Raw genomic sequence first — 16778 nt, 5'->3', positions numbered from 1 at the left:
TCAATTACATTAACCAACATGAATGACTGTGTTTTAGACTGGAGTTGCTTTTTCAAGATTACAGCTATGCTTGCTTTCAGATAGGAACTCAGTGAAGTTTTATGGTTTTAGGAATAAAGAAACAATTGGAAAATACATGCTTCTTGGAATACTTTATCTTGCTGAGGGCAGTCTTTCAGGAGGTGTTTCTGTGCACTCTTAAATAGACCGCCTGAGCTGTTAATGGCTGTCTGAGCAATCTTCAAGCCTGTCCAAAATAACCCTCTAAGAACACGATAGTGAGTAATACTAGCTTTACAGGGTTTTAAAAATGTCTGTTTTTCTTTTGTTGTTGTTGTTGTTGTTTTAAAAGCTCCTCTTGTATTTCTACCACAGTTGTGGGTAAGATGGGATGGAGCACAAATAAGATGCAATATTACTGTCAGCATGCATGTCGTGTTACTTTCCAATTAAAATAATCCTTGCTGGGCATATGAAAGAACTGGCTAGTTTATGCCAGTCATGACAATGTTACCAAGCTGCACTTCCATCTGAGATTTTATTTCACAGAAAACAGCAGTCTTTGGTTGTTGTTGGAATAACTACAGTTTAATACTCAGGGCTGAGCATTTTGGTAGGCATGGGAAGCTGGGACTGATCTGGAGGCTATCCATTGGGACGCAGAGTTTCAGAGCACTGCAGGTATTTTTCCTGGCCGACACAAAGCTGATGATGAATGTGCTGTTGGCCATTTCAAATGTTTGCTGTGTTGTTCAGCTGTGCCAAATACGGCCCCCAACGCTCCCCAAGCAATTACTCTAAGAACTGCACTATGCTCTTCTAATGTCAATGGAGCTGTTAAAATCTACTTCTGCACAGACTTTGACTTATTCTGATCTGCTGGGGCAGGGAAGGCTGTCAGACTATCTGCTGGATGGCTAAACTGCTTATCAAGTGCAGCACCAATACTCAGTGTACATGGAGTTATCTGCATATTTAGCAGCCAAACTGTGACAAGTCTCTTCTGGATATGAGCAAACCGAGATTTTTTAATAGCTTAGAATTTGGTTGGTGAAGGTTTTTTTTTTTTTCTCACAGGGCTGTCAGAACACACGTTTTTGATACAGCAGTAAATTTACTCTATCTGCTTCAAGACTTCTCAGTAAAATGCCCGTAAGACTCTTTCTTCCTTCATAAGAACACATTTTCCCTCTCTTTCTGAGATACCAGCACAGAAAATCTTGGAACACGAATGAAACCAAGCAAAAGTCACAGCAAAGTAACTGAAGACCAAAGGCTATGTTGTCTCACTATTAGATAGCTCAAAGTAACACTTGTCTGGACACCTGGCTCAACTAGAGATATTCATAGAAAAGACAGCTTTCCAAATATGATGGCATTTGTTATCTATATTGAATGTTAAGTAAAATTAACCCAGCAAAGTCTACATTATGCCCTCTCCAGGCTTTTTTAATTAACAGCATGCTACTAATCAGTAAGCACCATCCTATTCCGATGGAAAAAAATATAAGCTAATAAGCTTGCTTTTTTTACACTTAGAACACTAAGTGAAAAAAGAAGAGAACCAGTCAGGATCCTACAGACAGAAAGGGATACCAAGCCTGTTCACTGAGAGGTTATCTACATGAGAAGAAATTATGTGGTGCTCTGTTACAGAAGCATGTAATTAATAAACAGCTTATAGTCCACAGATTATCTTGCAAGTGCTCTGAACCAGGACTGTCAGTGCTCAGGTTGTTGAAAAATTACCACAGGACATCTTACTACTAATTAATACAATTATTGAAGTTATGTACATCCTATGTAAGAAAAGATGAATTATTCAAATATCTTTAAGAGCATATTGACATTTTAATTATACATTGGCATTAATTTAACACCAAAAGGCACTTTAAGGCTCCTTTCGACTGCAAGATTTTCTGCTGTTAAATCCCTCCAACATTTCAAAGCTCCTTCAGAAATCTGCTGCTTTAAGGCCAAGTTCTTTCCTGCCCATTCAGCATGTTTGCATTGCCCGGCACCTCCCTGCACTCAACATTTATGTCCCCAAAATGGAATGCGGTGTTATTTAGCATCCTGTCCATCAATTATTCCTTGCTGCTTCCAGACAGAGTAGAGGCCCTGTAGGGCGAGCATAGCCTGGAATGAATTCCCAGCCCTTGATAAATATGTCAGTGCTACAAGAGTCAAACAAAAGCATCAGGCAGTCTGTGTTCCTCCTCCAAGCTGTCCTCACCGGGTGGCTGTGGATGAACGCAGCTGGGAATGTTGTCTATCACACAATAGCTCCACTGCCCCGAACTCTGCGCAGCTGTCTTGACAAATTAGACATGGCCTCTTTTATTGAAAAAGTAGATCAAGGTTCTGGGGCAGCTTTTCCCTGTTTTAGCAAGACAGGCTTCCACTGTTCGTTGCAGCCTGTAAATGGATAGCCTGACTTGAAATCTATGCAGGTGGACAATTGCAGGTCAAGGATACCTGCTGTTTCCTACAGCCACGTTTGACATTTGATGGGCTCTGTTTTAAACTTTGCCCTTCTTTTATTCGGAGGATTCAGTAGTATGGAGATGCATTTACAACGAAAAGAACTGTTGGTAGTTTTCATAAAGGAGTTTCACATTTGCATTTTTCTCCTATTATCAATAATGTCTTCTTGTTGTTGGCATTCTTTTTGCTACTAAATAAATTACATAACTCTTGTCTCTCAGTTTAAATCCTGCTGCCTGTGTTTACACTTCTGCAAGTTAAATCTGAAACCCAAACTCTCAATGAAACATTGAAACGTTTTGATTTCTGAAAAACTTAGGCACAGTGATGAGGTGTCATCATTTCCTTAGACACTGTGTGCTGGAATACACTTTACAGTGCTCCTGTCCTTGTACATTCTGTCCTACAGAAAACCTGACTCAAAGAACTGAAGCTTTTTTCTATGTAAGATTTGACAGGAAGACTATCAACTGAGAAGGCACACTAAAGCACTGCAGTGCATTCTATTACAACCCCCCTTTTTAAGTTAAATTGGCCTTACGGATATGGCCATGCTAATGGACTTAGTTACTGTCCTTTTTTCCCTCATGCTTAGTCTACTCCCTACTTCGCTGCTCTTGTTCTCCTTAAAACTTACAAACTATGAAGGAAACAGGTTTGAAGAAAGTTTCTGTTTCTGTTCTCAGAAATGTTTCTTCCAGCATTACTTTTCAATGATTATACATATAGTTCCCATTTTATTAATTAGTGCTGTTTTTTCTCCTGCCCGTGTTTGAACCTGGGGATGCAACCTGAGATGATTAGCTGCCTCTGGCTCTGGAACTGACAGAGACATGCATGCACAATGGAATAGATGAAGGATCAGTGTCACTGCTCTGGACAGGTCTGGTGCATTCCCTTAACCCAGACTGCACAGCCCTCTTGTTTATGTCACAGGGTACGTGTAATTCCAGCATGGTGAGGTTATCAACCTTCTGGCTTATTATCTACAAGCAATATTAGCTTGGTCTTGTGATACAGATATGTGACCACTAAAAATTCTGCTGAGAAATCTGGTTTCATTTGACTGTTAACAGTAGTTATCTGTTAATGATCTGGTAAGGAGCTAAAGTGGCATCCTACAGCAGAAGTATGCTGTGATTAGTCTCTGTGACAAACAGATTCTGGACAAGTTGCTTATTATAGCCATTCTAGAAAAATATGCTTTTTTTTTTTTTTTTAATTAATATATATTTTAGCATTTCACCTAGGCAGCTAGAATATGTGACAAACATGAATCAGGTGTCCTGTAGAATCAGGTATGTTTACAGTAAGCTGATGATAATCACCTAAAAAAATTTAAAAAATCAAACCTATATGGCTTTGTTTAGTATATGCTCATCCAATCTGCCACTTTTTAAATCCCAAGGGCAAAATAATTAGGTTTTAATCTAGATGTGAATGTGTAAAAATGGACTAAGTCCATTTAAGTCTTCTGTACATGCAATCCCTTTGCACAGCATGGCAGCTTCAAGTAAGCAAAGCCCTCACTTCCAATCTCAGCCAAATACTAATGGATCAGACAGGGCAGATTTGCTACTCCCTTTCTTGTAACACTCATCAGACTGCGTAGAGGAAACTTGAATGTACAGAAAGTGAAGAATCAGATCTGATTTTATCTTCATTGCTTCCTCAGTACTTGAAAGTGTTAGTGAGTGGCAGAGTACTTGCAATCTGTTTTATGTTTGTGGGGACAATGGTTTGAGACAGGAGAAAGAATAGCAGCATTTGTATAGCTTCCTCCATATGTTTTGTGTAGACAGGGCTTCCTGATCCTCATCTGGGCAGAGCTGACTATGGTGCATTTCCTTCTCGGATCAGCCTAACCCTTTTTTAAAAGTGACCATTTCCTTCTGACCTTGGTGTAACTGCAACACAGACAAACCACAGACACAGCATTTGCTTCACCTGGAAAATTCTAACCCTCCCCCTCAGACCTGCAAACACAGACTCAGAATATAGTCATGGCAAATGCTTTGCTGCTTTAAACCGTCTTCTGAATTAATACAAACTGCTGGCAAGGTAACAATGAGCTCTGCCTCCCTCCTCTGATAAGACATGTTTTGAACCTTTTAGATTCTTGTGCGTATCAGCACACAGTAACATTCTGTGCAAAAGAAAACCTCTGCAAATGAAGTTCCTGGTGCAAAACTTGGCCTTTCCACGATCGACACTGGCAGATGAACTTATGCAAAAAGAGTCCAAAGCTTTGCTCTGCTATAGAATTTTCCCTCTCATTTCATGATGAAAGGAACTTGTTAAATCAGCACTTTGCACTTATTGTTGTAACCGTACCTGAAATTTCATACAATTCTGTCTCCCTGGAGCAGAGTCTGTCCTAACATTTGCAGACTCTCCAGATAGCACTGTCAGCACTTAGTAAATCTTTCAAGTAGTGATAAACTCAGTAAAAATTAGTAACGCTGCCACTTGTGTACAACAAAAAACATCATCTGGAGGCAGTTTTTGGAAGGATCAGCCCGTGGGCTTCCCAATTATACATCCCTCTCCAAATTATTGACTAGTGCTAAAGATACTGAACTCTGTACCTCCTGAGGGCTGCAATTATTAACTGTTTCATGTGAAATAACAGACACTAACAGATACCATATCTACAGGAGCATTCTGGACATCCAAACAGCAGCTATTAACAGTATAAGCTATGTGCATCACATCCTGCTTCTAATCAGTTTTTTACCATTGGCATGCTAGTACTGAAAAATGTTTGGTTTTGTTATGAAAAGGAGATACTGTCTCATAATGAGCACTGACACAAATGAGAATACAAGCATTAAGGCTCCTAAAAATAATGCTAGGCTGCTAAAAATAATGCTATGCTTCTATCGGTCAGTGCCCAGGCAAACCATGTCCACCTGAATGCTGCAGAAAATAAACAGTATAAAGAAATCATAATCTAAAGCCAAGTTATGAACACTGTCAATAAATGCAGGCTCTGTACATTTGAGGAATGAATGAGAAAACTGAACAGTTGGCTATATTTGTGCTAGCAAATCTGGTACTGGAAAAGCATGAAGCATTCCTAAAGGGAGGCAAAAGGGATAGGAGACAGCAGAGAAGGGCCAGCAAGGTGATGAGAAAATCACTTTGTATTCTTCACACAGGCCTCTCCATCAGTGGAATAGGTATGATGTACCTAGGTCCCCTATGGTTAGTAGAATGACTACAGACACAGCTACTGGGGCACTACTGGGTGTACAGGTAAAGCCTTGGAGCTCTTCGCAGGAGGAGCTTCATGACTGCCAAGGGTGGGAGGGAGGCTCAGTACAATGGCAGCAGAAGGGAAGGTTAGACTGCGAGGTTAGGAAAACTCTATCGACAAAGGTGAGAAACACACAATTAAATCAAGACCAAAGCAATTAAATCAAGGGTAAAACACAGCAAGAAAGGAAACAAAACATAAACATACTCTAGAACATAGGTTGTTTTGTTTTGCTGTGGGTTTTTTTTCTTTTTTTTTTTCTGTGGAGGAGATGGAGAAAAGGAAAGAGGGTGCGATCTGCCCAATCAGAACTGTCTTTTTTTTTCCATTTGTTTGCAATGAGAAAAGCAGATTTCTTAATGGCAACAATGAAAATGCCAGTGGGATAGCAATGCATAATTCCCACTCTACGGGTTGCACTACACATTTCCATCTTAGCAAGAAATGTGAGGTAGCTCAGAAACAACAATCCCAGAGTATATTTAGCTACTAAAACTGTGGCACACAAATGTCACATTCCCATGAGTCAACCCTTTTAAAGAACCCCCCTCTTTACACCCCCACAGATATTCCCCAAGATGCCTGCACTGAATTAAAAGTGAAGCATATGGATGGATGTGACATCATCAAAGCACCCGTGTTGCAGTCAGAAAAAGCAGCAAGTGTATTTTGTACTATTAGTACAATTGGTAACAATTATATGTATGGGAAAAGAAAAAGTAAACAGTGTCTGAAGGATTAGACAAACCAATGAAGAACACCACAAAGCACTTTGCAAAATGAAGAGAAAATGTTAAAAAGAAAAAGAAATGTTTTTTTTTTTTTTTCTGTGAATGTGCAAAAATAAAACACAGAAAAAGCGAAAACAAAACCTTGATAAAAGAATAGCAAGCTTAACATTTTCTGATTTAATTTTGTGCAAGAACTCTTTCCTTTGCCCTTTTAAAACAACTAATCAATAGTAATTTTAGAGCCGTCCAGCTTTGGCTCGGCAAGGCAAGGAGTGACAACACACAAGTAGATGGTAATGGCAAACAACCATGCGGTCACCTCTGCCGCCATTGTTTTGATTGCGTGTAGACTGCTTCCAGCTTTGTCAATATTAATAATTAGGCACTGAAGAATGCATGATATTTAAAGGACCTTGTCACGTGCTAATAGAGCACTTTGGTAACCATCAGTCCCTGAGGAGGGAGCTACTGAATTTCAGCCATCTCACCAGTCAGAGAATTGAAGCAAGTATTACTCAAACTCAACAGATGTACTTTTATTAATATTTTCAATGCATGCTCCTCTGAAAGCTGCTGCTGGCATACAAGATGCTTTTAAAAGACAGCTGTCCAGCTACTAAGCAGTGTTTTGCATAAGATTTGAAAAGTAAAAATCCACACATAACAAATAGTGGCATTAAAATGCATACACTTTTCTGTGTTCTTTTGGGTATGTAAGGGGCCGTGCCTTTCACTATTGCTGGATTCTGACCTACAACCCCTGACTGACACCAGCAGAAGGGCTGGGTGCAAGGATCTTTTCCTCCCTTCCTCACCAAGTCTGCCTAATGACATCTCAGGCAGGAGAAGAAAACCACCACTTACTTTCAAAGACAGAACACTATTTTCTAAGAAATATCCTCTCACTTCAAGCAGTTTGAATACCAGGTGTTACTGAGACTGGAAGAAAAAGGAAAAAAAAAAGAACTTTATTTCTTTGATTGTCAGCATTATCACTGATTTACTGCTCAGACAGAATGGAGAGGGAGGTAAATCACGTTGCCATCTCTAAAGAAAGTTTATCTGCTTTCCCTCTTCTACATATCCAACACCCAGAAATAACTTTTTCTAAACTGCCTTTCTGCAGCTGAAGAGCCAGGGCAGAGGAATAGGGTTCAGATTCAAAGAAATGAGGACAGTCTCGCAGACTGAACTTAAGTTTGAGAGTTTGGAATCTGACTTTTTATCTTCAACACCCACAGATGCTCCTCCTTCATATTATGGTTTTGAGTTGTAGCAAAGGAAGCTCCATTATTTTCACAGAGGCTCTGCAGTCTCTGCAGGGTGCAGAGGAGCTCTGTGCTTACCTTACAGGTAAGCCTGATTGTTCAAAAATTCACATTGTTTTTTCTTTAGATTTGCACTTAATCTCCCAGAATGTCTATAGAATCAAGCTTAGAAAAAAAAAATATCTGGGAATAGATTTTATAAAACTGAGCGGAAAGAAAAGAAGTAAATGGCAGTTTGTCTCTTTTTTTGCAGGAAAAGTGAATTGCTGGAAGGTGGGACACAAGTTCATATCTTCTGCTTGAGGGAATTGAGATCTTTGTGTTCCATTTCCTGCCATCAAGCCTAAACACCACGGCTACTAGATTAACGATCACCATGGCATCCCAGGAAAATTTACTGCATCTTCTGCTTAATTTCCAGTCTCCTCGGTTGGAAAACTGCTACAGGCTTTGTCTCTGCTGGGTCAGCCAGGTGATGCACAATGCCCCTGTGGCCAGGAGCTGCAAAAGCTCCGTGAGGAGTTCCATGAGAAATCCAGGACATCCCAGGACTGTTGGAGACGCTGTGTGTCTGGGGCTGCAGTGAACACCAGGCTCAGAGATCACAGTCCAGACCACCGTCAGCTGTTCCTGCAGCTGTGCTGAAAACTGAACTGTTTTCCAATGTTAACGTGCTCATTACTCCCTGTTGGAAGTTTCTGCAGTGACGCAGAGAACTCAGGACTCAGTGGGTTAGACAGAGGGAAGGAATATGATTTAGTAACCTACTAGTTTGGGCTGACAATTCAAAGCAGTAGGTCTGGCATGCCAGTAGCCTCTCCAGGAACAGCTGATGCTTTCATCTAATGAGTTTTTCATGTAAAATGCATGAACAATAGAGACTGGAATCCACATTTCAATTAATATTTTAAGTGTTTTTTATAAAGTATTCATAGTAGAAAGGCCTGAAGCTCATGTGTGCTTCTGCTCCCGGTGAGTGCCCTAACCACACAGCAAGTGAGTTTTGCTTATACCCATCCTCCTCCTGGTCCACTGAGTACTTAATTAGTGCATACAGAGTGAAACATCTTGGGCAGAGAAGAAATTGAAAGAAGAGATCTAAGAACACCCTGGAGAAGAATAACAAAGACTCAAATCTCTCTAGGTAGAGGAGATATTTGAACCTAGGCCCCCTATTTACAAAGGCACCATTTTAACCTCATTCAGATAGGAATGGGAAGCAGTGGGAAGAACTTTGGAGGGCCATGACGGAATTACGAGGCACCACCATGCTCACTCAGAAGAAAAGCTTCTCTTTCACTAAGCAGGTTCAAGTGGCAAGCTGAAGCAACTCTCTGCTTAATACTTTATATGCACAGCAAAGTGGGATTAGAGGCCAAACAACAGGGCTGGCCCTTGTCTCAGGCACAATGGTGCTTCAGCACAGGGCTGAACATGGAATAATAAACCTAAAGCAAAGCACCATTTTGGGCTTTAAAAACACAACAGAGAAATGCTCTTCACCAGCAACCACCCAAGTATCTTTTGAAAATCACTAATGATGATCTCAAAGGTGTTTCATTTCATGCTCAGCTCCCACTGAAGACGGTGGGACTATGGGTCCAGTGGCTAGGACCAGTGTCAGCAAAACTCCACCAGTTAAACAGGCACAGACCTCAGAGCTTCAGTACCTCTGATGGCCAAAGAGAGATGGAAATAATGTGAAATTAAGCTGAGGCCTGCTGTGCTTCCCCAGGAATTCAGGAAAAAAGACAGTATGAAAATACACCCTTAGGAACAATGGCAAGCTGTGCATCTCCCTTTGACAGACAGTGAGGAAGATCAAGTTTAAAGAGAGCTAAGTCCCCATTGTTTCCCATGCACTGGCACAATACACACAGCAAAGACACACATTTCTATTTGTTTTGTGTGGTTTCCTCAGGGAGTGAATTATCTAGGACTGAGTTTGAGATTGGCTGTTTAGTTTCAGACTTTACGATAAGCTTTTAATTATAGCACAGGAGTTTTATTACATGTTGCTCAGAGCCAGCTGGAAGCACTTACACTTCAGTCCTCCCCCCCTCCCTCCTCACCACAGGAAGTCATTTCTAAGGCCTTACCCTTCTTGTCTTGATGATTATGGGATGAAACTGCCACATATGGATCTGTATTTTCGGATGAACCAAGCGGATCCTTCCAATCCAGCATGCGTCCCCTAGCATCATAACCCTGTCGAGCCCAAGAGTCGGAAGAGGTGGTGCTTGGAACTAGTGAACTGGAATGTCCTGTTACATTATAAATACAGGTAGGGAAGACAAGGCTCAATTAGTCACTTACCACTCCACCTTATGCTCAGGAGCACAAACTTTGATCTTCCTCATGTGTGAACCTCTTAGGCTGAGCAAGGCTTCAAAGTCCTTGCAAAGCACTGCCCAAGGAAGCACAGAATTTGGACCTTCCCCAGTGGCCAGTCTGATAATGTCAATGACTGTGCATATTCAGTTGGCTGCAGCTTAGTTCGTGGTTGTTTTTTTGCCCAGCAGTGTTAAAGGTATGCAGAGCATCATGAGGATGCTTTGCTTTAGTCAGACATCCTTTGGCTGGATTCTGCACATGAGCTTGTACAATGCCAGAGTGCCAGTTCACACTGGCTGGTAGTGGCTTAGGTTGAAAAGCAGCTTCAGAGACAACTTAAGCATTAAAATGGAACAACTTCAAGCATGGCCCAAACCAGAGAGGTATGCCAGAAAAGCTGCAACATAGATGTTCGCTAAGGGAACAAGAGGCTGCCCAGAAGTAGCACACTGGTGCTGGGGCATCAGACTCAGGGCGGGGCTGGAAGATGTGCTGGGTTCATGCCCACTTGCACCATCGCCACTGGTATCGTCTGAGCTGGCGTTGTAAAAGAGGTAAGGACTGCTAGCATGAAGCTGCACATTATTTCTCAAATTAACAATGAAGAAAAGAGCTTACTATATAAAACTGGCAAAGAACCCATAACTACTACGGTCTCCACATCTCACTTGGCTGGTAGACCTGTTAGGACAGAGGCATGGCATTGCTCGCTTGCTGTAAGCCCCTTTGAATGCCTGCATGCTCATTCTGAAGAAAATTTAGGATGTGATCTGCTTTGCATTTGTCACGTAGGCTGCTGGAGGTCAGCACACACCTCTAGACCAGAAGAGAGGATTACAGTCCAGCGATGATGAGTTTTACATCTGCTCTAGACATTGTTATGGCTGAAAATGGCTGAGAAATTCCTCACTGTTTGAATAGATCCTAACAAACAGCACACAAATAGGACACAAGCTGCTGTAGGCACCAAACAGCATTAACACTGGTTTGGCTGGGGCATAAATATATTTGCATCTTTGTAAACTTGATCCCAAGAAGTAGGTCAGCACCCAAAATGCAACGTGCTTGAAGTTTATGGTCTCTGAATGCTGGCTCTAACCAAGATGTCTCAGTGGCTTGTTTGCTCCTTGGCTCCTGGGAAAGAGGGCATTGAAACTCCCTCCACACCACATTTTGACTTTAAAATCACTTGCTTCTGAGAGTTCCCTTTCACTACGTGCACCAAAATGTCTTATCTTCAACAGGACTCAAACTGCTTCTGTCCTTGATATGGAATAACTCAATATTCCCTTACCTGCTTTCCTGAAAGAGTAGAATCAGATCATTCAGACAAAAAGGCAGATAATATCTTTTTAGATTACACTGGACAGACAAAGCGTAGTCCTCCATTCTCCTGCCTCCTTTGTAATAGCCTAGCAACCTAAATTAGATTTCAGTCCTCTCCATGGGGAGGAGGCCAGTCGCCAGACTACTGACTGTTCTAGCAAGGACTCTTCCCCTCTCCTTCACCAAATATTACAGTTCTCAGAAAAAGCATTTGAGTTTGGGGCAGAAGTACACAAGGAGCCCAAATTTGGAGCTGAGTTTACAGAGCTTGAAGAGAGGAAATTGTGCTTGTCATTTTTAAATCATCACTGGACACACATAAAGCTTCACGATGCTGTACCTTGAAAAGGCTGCTTTAGGTGGATTTTCCATCGGTGCTTCAGCTCATGCTCTCAGAGCCATGTGCACAGAGAGCTAATGAATCTAAGGTTCCCAATTCTCTTCTAGCCATCAGAAACCTAAATCTTGGACACCAGTGTGTCCAAGTTTTGATGCAAGCATGCACTTCACTTTATCTAGACCTTTTAACAGCTTTGTGAGGCTAAAATGTTGATGAAATCAACAAAAAAATCTGTGGCATCTGCTAGGATGCTGCTGTGATTTAAAAGATGTCCTGGTGAATACTAATGATTTTGAAAGGCAAGAAAATACCTGTAGCTCCTCTGCATAATTTTGAGGAGCACTTTTGAATTGCTACACACTTCAAACAGGACATGGACAGAACAAACTCCTGCAACTATTATGCTTTGCAGCGAAAGTTGGCCGATTCAGTATTCTCACCATTGAGTCTACCTTCAGATACCATAGCAAATCATAAACATGATTAATTGGGCATTGGACCTCAGTCTGAAGGCTTATGTTGACAAGGGAACTGTTCTACTTTCTATCTCTTGTGGTAGGAAGTGTGTTCTCTCTAGCCGTCTTTCTTTAACAGCAAATCAGAGGCTGCATTTTGTTGAAAACTGAGCTTTAATTTTGCTTAAATAGGAAAGAGAACCCAAATATTATCCACTTTTAAAGGTTCCTATAAGCCACAGCATAGCTGGAAACACTGATAAACCAGCTAGATGGATGACAGACCGTGATCCAAACTTTATGCTTGCATCACCGAAGGTCTGCAGGGCTGCCTGTTTCCAAGAAGACAGGTAGAGGCCCCATGGGCTGAAAACACTTGCCCTTCTGAAGCAAGGAAATGCTGGAGCGTGAAAGCTTTCACTTCTACACCATTTCACGCTTGTCAGTTCCTGTGCTCATTCCCAAGAAAGAAGAAGAACAATGGGACAGAGAACAGGCCAGAAAACGGCTATGAGATTTCCTTGTCTTCTTTTTCCTAAGGACTAAGTCACATCTCCAAAATAATACCCCATTAAATGACCACAATAATGTGTACAGTATATCAGCCTACAAATAACACTGCACTCAACATGAGAAAGCAATTAATCAGAGCTGGATATAGAGGTAGAAGAAAATCTTGCCAAGTAGCAATCATGTTTTAATACCTGTCTTTGATATGCATTTTTATGCCTATTTTAGATGTGTTTGAGGGTCAATTTTAAGAAAAAGCTGTAAATATGTTTAAAGAAAAACATTTCTTAATACAGCAATCTAGAGGAAATACATGCCCAAGGGACACATTTTCAAAAAAAAAAAAATCCTCAACCATATGCTGCAAATACATGGAGAATTTCTTAGTAATGGAAAGCTAAAGCTTTGTGAAGACACTAATGTGTGCCAGATGGTAGTTAGGTAGTGAAGGGTTTCACACAAGCGGAGAAAATCAGTCTCTTTGCTCTGTTACTAATGTGCAAGTATAGTACACACTGAGAAACAATCCTCCACGTGAAATCAAGATAAACTTTCTTCCATTTGGTAGAAGCAGGGAAGGAGCAGATTAAGCTTAACAACTTTCCTTACCGGAGCAATATCTGCGTTCTGGAAGCGTTTACTACTGGGCAGTGCTACCATGCTGGATACCGTAAGCAGTATCACTGAGTCTCGTAAGCAGTCAGTCCCACTGGGTGAATTTCACCTTTGAACCGAGCGGCACCACAGATGTATTAGGTAGTTAAGTTTCTCTCATAAACAGAGAAAAGACTGGAGTGGCAGGCAGTGTACTCCTAGCCCTTTCACATTCAGTCACTATTAAGCCTTTACAGTGTACTGTATAGTTTGCAACACTGAGAGGATCTTGTTTTCCTTTTTCCCATCGCACCATTTGTACCACTCTGACTGTGTAAACTGGTTTTGCTACAGTTTTAAGAGTCTTTCCCTCTATAGCCAGCATCTCTATGGCTGGTACCTCTATGTTAGTATTAGCTAGAGTTTCTTATATATAAAACCACAATCCCGCCTTTGTTTTAAAACAATCCATCTGAAAACTGCAGAGATGGTCCTTTTCAAACCGCTTTGTTCAGAGGAAATATTCAAAACTCAAAATAGACACACTTCAAAAAAGATCTGTTTTAGGTTGCTTCCACTGTTTGCAAAAACTCTCCATTTGGAGTGCTGTAACCAAGCATAAAACCATAGAACCAGCATAAAAGCTCCTAAGATCTACAGGCATGGGTAATGATTCAACAGGGCTGTGCTTTTATAACTACAGCTCAATTGGAAGTGCACTTGTAAAACAGAAAGAGATTTTTTCAGCTTTAAAACAAAGACAGGGATTCAATACGCATTTGATGGTTGCTCTAATATGCACAAGTCATTAGGTTCTCAGAGGTTAAGACGTCTGCACACTATTCTATTAACAACTATAGCAACCTAATTAGACAATTAGTAGGAAAGGCTAAATCAATACTACAAAGAGAATAAGGGATATGGCTAGGGGGTAAGATAAGGGCCCAATTCACTAAGAACTGAATGTTTCCAACGATAATTGAAGCTGCTTACAATTTTATGGAAGAATCTAGGCTAATCTCTTTGTTTAAACATGCGTCTCTTTCACCATTCTTCTCTGACCTTCTGCAGCATATCTTCAGCCTGCTATCTTCTTCTTGAGTGTCAAAAAAGATATAATTGAACAGCCACCTGAGCGGGCTTTGTAGTTTCTTACTTGTTTACAACCGACCATGGGAGACTGCCCTAGAAAAAGGATCCCACCTGCCAAATTCAGGAAGAGGCTAATGTCAGGAATACAGCAATAAAGGGCTTGATTCTCCCTTCAGTTACACTGCTACAGATAGGCAGTAAGTCCACCAAAGCGTGATGATTTGTGGTGGTGTAAATCAGCTGAAAGAGGTAATCAAGCTGTAAGACTTTTTTGCACCTGGAGCTTCAGATGCCTTTGGATATATTTAACCCAGCAGAAGCACTCTAAGCATTCGCTTGATTGGCATCCTGACATATCGCAGTTCTGAGGTTTAATCTGAAATACCATTTAGTTACATATTTAACAGTAAAAGGCACCATTTATAAAATTTTAGTTTCCTCAAGAAAACAAAATATCACTCAGAGCAGATGTAATATTTAGCAAACGTGAGCATGTCTACCTAGACTGGTTGACTGTCTAGTGCTGGACTTCTTTACGCTCCTCATGTGGAAGATCAACAGAAGTGACAAGCTCTTTCAGTATTTTGTCCTCATAAGTGAAAAGAAAGACTGACTGCAGAAATAGCAGTATTTCAACTGGACCCACAATGGGAAGAGCTGTATCGCTTACTGACTGTGGATCAGGATCTACCTGTGAAGAGTCACTGAAAAAATCTGCGAAAGATGCCACGAATGGGAATCAAGGTTCATGTTGGGTCATCATTTTCAACTCACATTTGGCAGTGGGATCCTATCTTATCAGCTGGATTCATTCATGTAAGGACAGTAGACTGGACTTCTTTTGTAACCCATGTTACCTAGGACTGCAGCTTTTTTTCACTTTGTCACTCATTTGAACCATTTTTTTCCTGCTTTCTCAGTCAAACCAAAATATCAACTTTGGATGAAGTCTGTACTGATATGGTAGCTGATGGGATACAAGTTTGCTGCCTACAGCTATAACTGTGCAGCCTTCAAGCATAGTAGCAAAAATGCTAAGACACTTCTGGCATATTAACAATGGGCTCAAGGTCATTTTCTTTTCCTTTAGATTCAGCAGTATGGATTTTATTATTACTACTTGTTCTTTAATTACTGCTCTGTGCCTTGGTTATATACCAATTTCAACAGCAAGCTGTATGTGCAGACGAAACAATCAGTCTTTCACGCATTATGAAGTCTCAGCTTGCCTTTGATTTTGTATATTTCCCTAATTGGTTTTCATTATCATACTTGCAAACAAGCTTCACTTGCACATTTTCTATTTCCTGACTAAAAACAACATGGGAAATTTTATTTATTTCTTTATTTTAAATGCTGAACAGTACTGGTGTACCTCCAGTTATTTACATTCTGCTGCACTGAGTTATCATTGGTTCTGTTTGTACCTACATATTTTGCATGCATGAGGTGAAGGGATCGATCTAATGTGCATCATCACAATTTCAAACTAGTCTACCTCTATTTATGTTCTAAACATATAGTTATTTTGCCCCAGCTCTAATGAACATTTAGTCTTGAACAGCCTGGAAGTAATGTCACAAGTAAGTTCTCATCCCACGTGGAAATTCACCATTGACTTCATTGCGAACAACATCACACATCCTTGTGAGCACTTGTCATTGTTAAGGAGAAGCTATTGCAAGATGAATCTAGGTTTGAATTTGATTTCATCATTTACTCTTCAGTAATTCCTCCAGAAGACACTTTGCACTCCCAGTGCCAATGTAATCCACTTTCAAACAAAGAACAAAGTGGTGCAAAGAACTGCAACTGCAGATTAACAGCTGCCTGGAGGGAAACTGCTACCCTAAGCTGGCAGAAATGCTTCTTTTCAGCTTTGATCACCTAATTTGTTGTGCAAATTCCATTTTTTACAGACCAGGCACCATGGAGTATTGTGATACTGCAAGAACGGATAACATAAATGATTCACTGCAGAAGTGACCGAAACTTTCTTAACTCAGGGTGTAACCCAATCTCAACTGACATGGGTAATGATTAATTTTTCTTAAGAGAGGTCTCTCTATCGCCCAGGGACAGTTCTGATCCTTTCCCAAAGCTATCGTTGACTAGCTGCTGGAGCAGTCGTGATACCAGCCTGAATACCTCATGAGTGGGATGTGAGCTATCTTGTTTTTCCCAGGGAACAGATAATATGCATCACTGTATCCAAGTCTTTCTTTGTCTGTGTATTCAGATGAAGCAAGCTCTTAATCATGCCTGCTAGAGTGCCAGTAAAATAAACCATCTTAAGCAGTTTTGAGAGAGGACTAGAAAAGAGGGAATGCAAATGAAGAGGCATTACTTATTTTCACTTGTGATTAGTGAATTAGGCCCTCA

At 40.8% G+C, this 16778-nt stretch overlaps 1 protein-coding gene across 4 annotated transcripts in view; it reads right to left on the bottom strand.

Moving 5' to 3' along the window:
• Positions 1 to 16778, bottom strand: part of SEMA6A (semaphorin 6A) — a 113602-nt gene that overhangs the window by 15359 nt on the left and 81465 nt on the right. For 3 of the 4 annotated variants that reach the window (XM_042829438.1, XM_042829439.1, XM_042829440.1), the window contains exon 18: positions 9845 to 10009. The exons of the other annotated variant lie outside the window; for it this stretch is intronic. In XM_042829438.1, the coding sequence (XP_042685372.1) occupies positions 9845 to 10009 (165 nt within the window). The remainder of the gene's footprint in view (positions 1 to 9844; positions 10010 to 16778) is intronic. 4 annotated transcript variants of the gene reach the window in all.

This window comes from Centrocercus urophasianus, unplaced genomic scaffold, assembly GCF_019232065.1.
Source record: "Centrocercus urophasianus isolate 14NV4802_14NV808 unplaced genomic scaffold, USGS_Curo_1.0 seq_31, whole genome shotgun sequence".
NCBI classification, from domain to species: Eukaryota; Metazoa; Chordata; class Aves; order Galliformes; family Phasianidae; genus Centrocercus; species Centrocercus urophasianus.
This window is presented reverse-complemented; position numbering and strand designations above follow the sequence as displayed.